General features: G+C 31.1%; 1 protein-coding gene across 1 annotated transcript; it reads right to left on the bottom strand.

Moving 5' to 3' along the window:
- Positions 1-386: 386 nt before the first annotated feature.
- On the bottom strand, positions 387-2,930 carry LOC111897262 (uncharacterized). Its single transcript, XM_023893222.3, has 4 exons — positions 1,586-2,930; positions 1,442-1,492; positions 1,223-1,304; positions 387-638 (listed from the first exon to the last, which is right to left on the bottom strand). The coding sequence occupies exons 1-4, from the start codon at positions 1,912-1,914 to the stop codon at positions 573-575; spliced, it is 528 nt and encodes a 175-aa protein (XP_023748990.1). The 5' UTR covers positions 1,915-2,930; the 3' UTR covers positions 387-572.
- Positions 2,931-7,100: the final 4,170 nt, after the last annotated feature.

The following is a 7,100-nucleotide window of genomic DNA, read 5'->3' as shown; positions in this document are numbered from 1 at the left end:
ATCGGATCACTATCCTATGATCCTACCTATTATTTTACGATCCTACCTGCGATCCTACCCCAAATACGATCCGTTTACGATCCGGATTGTTTTTCATGCCTAGGATCGTAGGATCTTATACGATCAGGATCACGATTTTGACAATCATGGTTTCAACCAAACAACATTTTAAAATTCAGATCTTCAAAATTTAGACTCTCTTAGAAATTCAGACATTTTATAAATTTAGATCTTAAAGTTTTAGATCTTGCCAATGACCCTACCTCCGGTGGAAGTTATTTTCAAAGATCATTGCTAGTTGGTTACTCAAAAATAATGTGACCATTATTAGTTTTAAAAGTCTAATAATCACTATGGAACCAGCTAATTAACTCATTCCATCAACATTAACCAACAAATTCTAAAAGTCAATCGGTTAAATGGCGTAATAAAGGAACAAACATTTGTCGGATTTTATTATAAATGCATACTTTTGTCTATTCTCTTCGAGCATAAGTCAACTTCACACAGAAGTTCTCGGCAGAACTTCCTATCTTTGTTCTTTTCCTCTCCGAATCAACAATAGCCATCCACTACTTCACTACATCAAGTAGCTTCATTTCAGGGGCAAGAAGTTTCCCGTTCAAGAAGATACCAACCTGTTCAGATTATTAAAATATAAGTCATTAAAGAAAATATTTTTGTGAAACAAAAACATGAAAAAGAAGAACAAATACAAATCTATGAGGCTATGACGTCCTTGTTCTATTAGTAAAGTCTATATCTATATTTGCTGAATCTCCATGGAAAAAGAGCAACTAACGGACAAGTGAACTCTAATGAAAATTGAAGTTTTAGGCATACAAAACTCAAGTTATTGTATGTAGTTAAGAGTTGCATGGTTCAATGTTTATACAAGAACACATAAGAAACACAAAAAATACTCTCTAACATGCAGTTTCATGTTTTTTTAGTTATTAGGTTTACATGGGGACAATATCCTTCTGCCTATGAAATATTGTTCATTATAGAAATTTGTGCATGATGCATTGAAAGCTGCATATTTCAATGCACTTTGTCCCCTCAGCATTTCAGAAAGAGTTTACATTTACTAAATTATATATGATTAAAAACCTATAACTAAAATCCACTCAGTGTAGATCATGAGAAAAGAACAATACTTCTTTGATGAATTGAACCAAAGTTATATGCAATTAATTGAATAAGAAAAATTAGAACATACCTCCTGTTGGCAAACATGCTTAAGTTGCAACACGATATACTTCATGAGAATAGACACATCTGGATTACAGTTCTCCTCCATGCTAGAATAATTTGTTGTTAATCATTACATGCAAGTTACAAAGACCAGAAAAATGAATGCCAATAATTTATTTCCTAATGAACTGGCGAATTATATGAATATTAAACAACATTATACCGGAAAGGCCAATGTACTTACATTATTTGTATGTATGGTTCCACTAGGAGTTGCAGAGTGTTCTTTCTGCTCCTATGGAATCAAAGATAAGAAAATTAAAAAGATAAGATAGTGAAGATACTATTAGCTATATGATTAAATTTAAAAGGAATCTTTATTGCTCACTGATCACGGGAAGGAGTTAAACTGAACCAAACATAATGCTTCTTTTTAGCTGGATTAAGATGTATTCCAGCGTCAACCACATCTTGTGGACAAATCCTGTTCCAACAAGAAGGTTCAAGTTCAGCAATATTTTGCTGCTTATTTCTCCTGTTTCGTTTTTTGATTCCTGTCCTCATATCCGTAGATGATTGATCTTTAGATTTGGAAATCATGGGATTTTCATGGACTTGAGGTGGGGGTCTTGGTGGGGAACCTATAGTAATCCCTTTATTGTTGTATCTCAATGGCAACTCCCACAGATCGGTCCATTTAGCTGGTAACTCAATCATTTTCTCCTTCCCCTTGTTGCTGGTTACAACCTGCTTGGACGACTGAAGCTGCCATATACATATTTAAGCCAACAAAAAAGAATTTTGGATTAGGTCTACAGCTCTAGACTTTACCAATATGAATGCCAAAAATGACTGATGATTATATAATAATTAGACTCAAGGATCAAGTGATCATTGTATTCTTGATAATATGTACTGTCTCAGAATTATATCAATGACAATTTACCTTCTTTCCTTGATTATCCGGTGAGTTTGATCTTCCAGAAGTATCTCCAACTTATGATTGCTATTTATTTGTTCCTCTTCTTTGGCGCTTAGTGTAAACATACGGAGAGCCGACACCAATAAGAGGATAAAAATAGCAACATCAATGGAAAAACAGAAGTTGGAGATCCTTCCACGGTCTGACCGATCCAGATAATCAACGAAAGAAGGTAAAACGTTCTGTAATCGACAAGATGATGGAGAGCCGCATAGATGGAACGTAAAAATAAAAATCAAATGGCGGCGTTTCAGCAGACAGTCAGGTGCGTGATCTGATGGCAGAAGATATGTTTGGGCTGTCATGTCAATGCCCAGGGTCAAAAAATGACGGAACCCCGAGGCCAATACTTCTCTTAAGACTTAAGGGGACCAATGTAATTGACCAGAAATCTCATATATATCGCTTGTAGTCTTGACTCTTGAGAGAAGCAGCCTGTTATCTTTTGGGCATTTATTTTCTATTGATATTGTCCAAACCGATACCAATCTTGGGGTCGTGGGCATTGCTTAGGAATAGAACACAGGAAAGAAACATTAATTTGCAGCCCAATCAACCTACAACCTATCACACTTCCACGGACATGTTTTTTTTTCACCAGATTGAAATGCATAACTCCGGGTCCAAGGATATGCCAAGAAAGTAGAAAAGGTATAAGGATTTTAACTTGTTTCCCTCTCGAGTTTTGTCTTAAGGTTAATTACCTTGAGAATAATAGGGCCATGAAAAACCAGCAGTCTAGAGGAACATACACAAGGAATGATGTATGCTTTTTTACAAAACGATATATCATGACCATGTGTTATGAACAATAGATGTTTAGAACTTATCTACTTTATTGAAGTGGTGGTAGTGAAAGTTATGTCAAAAATGATAAAAGAAAGTGTGACATGTGACCCCGAGCACCATCTAAAAGGAGAATATATGTGGCCCGATCGTATCGTACTTTTGAAGATTTTCAATTGGCCAACCTCTGTGGGCCACACATAAAACAAGAAAAAAAGTTCTCCGTCAATGCAACTCTAACATGTGGAAAATGGCTTAGCTTTAATTTGGTGGGTAGTTACTAATTCACTACATTCTTCGCTTGGTTCTATTTTAAGTGTTCGAGAGGGACTTTCTGGGAAAGATTAAAGATTAGGATAAATTATACCAATATCAAATTGATTAGTTTTTTATCTACAATTATCAATCACCTTTATTCCTGATCAAAATAGTAAACACTCTTTGTTGTCTATCCTTGGAATTAGGGAAAAAGAAAAGGGTTTGCCAATCATGAAGAAAGAGTACCTAATGATGAAATTTAGTAAGTAGATTATATTAATAGATGTTTGGTTATCAAATAAGACATAAAAAGTATTTTGTTTATTCCATAATTATATCGAGATTCGTGTTGCCCAAAGTAGCTGATTTGATATCCACTTTTTGTGATAGTAAAAATAGAACTTGTATGATAGTTTGTTTTTGTTGTTTTCAATTGAAGTAAAGAACACTAAAATTAAACTAAAATATAATAAATATTAAGTTGATATGTGGATTTATTTTACTCAGACTTGTTTGATGCTATTTAAAGCGGTATATGTCGAAAATAGAAAGCCATGAATGGTAAAACACAAGTTTCTCAACTATTGAAAGCAAATAAATACAAGAAGTTAGGAATTTTCCATCCATGAAATCTCAAGGTGAGTAACATAGCTATTTTTAAGGTGATTATGATTGTTATCTTGAAAATGGTGTTTATGTGGGACTACCTACTTATCCGTGGGTATCTCCTACGGGAAGAGGTCCACTTGACACTATATCATGATCTGAGGGTACCGATAAAGTAGATGGGTTACCAACACTACATAGTGATGCAAAAAATGCAAGCTTGAAATTGTGTCTAGATGAATAGCCACTACTATAACCATAATAAGTATCAAAATTCTAAAACCTACACTAAATTTATGTCTCTTATAGATACTTGAAATTGTTTTGTCATGATATCATGAAAAAAATTCCATCTTGGAAATACATAGAATATTTTTAGGAGCGATATTTAATAACGAAGAATATGATTATAAAGCACAAATGGTTAAATAAGTCATAAGTCATAAGTTAGAGATATAAACTTCTTCTATCAGGACTATGTAAACTTACTTAATGTATGGTTTGCAACCTTTGAGCAACGGTGAACTTTTAGTACCAAGGGATCTAACAACATATATTTTTCAAATCCTATGGAAAGAATTTATTTGAAATATAATAAGAATTTTAACCATAAAATGGAGTGGGTAATTATACTTTCTAATAAGGAAATGGTACACAAAAGGCACCATTTAGAAACTAGAATCCTTGGATTGTCATGGAATCATACAAAAGAAAATTATTTACCATACTCCTTGTAAAGCTAATCGAGGAAGATGGAGGAAAATTTTGAGTGGGATGGAATTATAACCTTGAGTGTGGTAGTAATGGATGAATTCAAGTGCGTGTTTAAGTAAAAGTTCCTTACTAGGTTCAATTCTTCATAATGATTTATGACATATGTTTATTATTCTTAGGAAGATAGAGTTCATGTATTATGAGAGTTGTGAGATGGTTCTATAGTAAAAGAAAAGATGTTATCGGCCTCTAAAATAAATGAATGTTCCAATAAGATAAATCTTTCTTACTTCAATGTATCAAGGTAATCATCAAATGAATTGCTACTACACGAATTGTAAGTATATAAGATATTTTAATTATGAAAAAGGGGAATATGTTAATGACAAACAACTTTTTGTGGATCCCTATATTATGACACAACTTGAAAAAACTTGCCCACTAACAATAGTGAAATTTCCATTGTTTTTTGAGGTTATGGGGTGAGGCTCGCATAAGGAAATTAGTTAAGCCACCTCTTGGCGCCTGCATAACATACCATACACCTCGACACCCTTAGCAACTCTTTAAATTTGAACTTGAATCTCTTATGACATGTAGCTTACCATGTCTTACTAAGTCTTACTATGTGACCTATCAAGGAGTGGTTAACATACTTGGGTTGTAAGAATTTATGAATCATCTCAAAGAGTTGTTAGATCTATACACATTCATGAATGTATTCTCTCCATCTTTATAACATACTGAAAATTAGTATTGATATAATTTAGAATAAGTATTCTATTTTTTTTTCTAATAAGTTAATTATTTAGGAATTATTCATTTTATTTATTCGATGCACTAGATTAAGTTGTTTTGTTATCACTCATGTTTGTTATAATTTTAAAAAACTATCGGTCTACATTTATTAATTATCATGCACTATTTCATTAGAATTTCAAATTTAAGCCTTAGACTTTTCATGTATATAAAAGTTAATGTCCTAAAACTGGTAAAATAGAATGTAATATTTGATTACTAATTAACTAGTTCCTTATTACAAATGAAGTCATATCATATGACCTATCATTTATTAAAAACCCTATACTAATTTTATAAATTCATATATTTTAAAAGTAACTACAAATCATGGTGATTCCTAATCAAATGGGGATGAACCTAAGATTCATAATATTGACTAACACTAAATCCAAAAAATACATATCTTTATTCTTAAAAAAAATGTAAAAGATTTATTTAAAATGGTTATGTTTTACCTCACTATGAAGTTACCCATAAGCTTCAACTCATTATACGACAAATAATGTATTATTAAAAAGCCAACATGCTCTTATATATTGAAAAAAAAGTGTCTTAAAATATCATCTTAAATATGAGTTATTTGTATGGTAAAAGTAGGTTGTTCATAACATAATGGTTTGTATGGTCGATTCATCATCAAAATGATACTCCATCAGTTTTAACAAAATAATGGTGTTTGTAAAAATTCCTATATGATCTAAACCTGAATTCATAACTATCCATTATAATGCAAAAATATTTTATACAACCCTTTTTAATCCATATTTCACCATTTTGTTAGGGTATAATTTACTTCATTACAAGTTTTATTTCTTGATAATGTTGCCATTCACACTTAAAATCAAATTAAAAATCATTAGTGATAATTAATGTTGTAGACATTTAGGGATTATTTATTTTATTTATTCGAGGAATCAGATTAAATTGTTTTGTTATTGCTCATGTTGTTATAATTTGAATAATTATTGGTCTAAATGCATTAGTTATCATGTACTATTTCATGAGAATTTTCAAATTAAAGCCTTATAATTTTCATGTATATAAAAGTCAGTGCCCTAAAACTGGTAAAATAAAATGTAATATTTGGTTAGTAATTAAATACTTCTGGTTACAAATAAATTTTGTATGATATCGTTTATTAAAAACCCTATACCAATTTTATAAATTCATATATTTTTAAAAGTAATTAAAGATCATGGTGAGTCCTAATCAAATGTGGATGGACCTAAAATTCATAGTATAAACTAACACTAAAACCAAAAGGCTTATCTTTATTCTTAAAAAAATAAATGTAAAAGATTTATATAAAATGGTTATGAATGTACCTCACTATGAAGTTATCCGTAAGCTTATACAACAAATAATATATTAATGAAAAGTCCAGATGTTCTTATATTGAAAAAAATAAAGGTCTTAAAATATCATGTTAGTTATCAGTTATTTTTATTTGTATGGTAAAATCAGGTTGTGCATAACATAATAGTCCGTATGGTCGATTCATCATCAAAATGATACTCTAATAGTATTAAAAAATAATACTGTTTGTAAAATTCCTATATCGCCTAAACTTTAATTCATAATTTTCCCTTATAATGGAATAATATTTTCTGCAACCCCTTTTAATCCATGTTTCACATTTTTGTTAGGGAATAACTTATTTCATTACATGTTTTATTTCTTGATATTGTTTCCATTCACGCTTCAATTCAAACTAAAAATCATTAGTTGTAATCAATGTTGTAGCAATTGAGAAATT

Source organism: Lactuca sativa, chromosome 5 (assembly GCF_002870075.4).
Source record: "Lactuca sativa cultivar Salinas chromosome 5, Lsat_Salinas_v11, whole genome shotgun sequence".
Taxonomy (NCBI): domain Eukaryota; kingdom Viridiplantae; phylum Streptophyta; class Magnoliopsida; order Asterales; family Asteraceae; genus Lactuca; species Lactuca sativa.
Note: the sequence above shows the minus strand (reverse complement) of the source record. Positions and strands in the feature narration are given on the sequence as shown.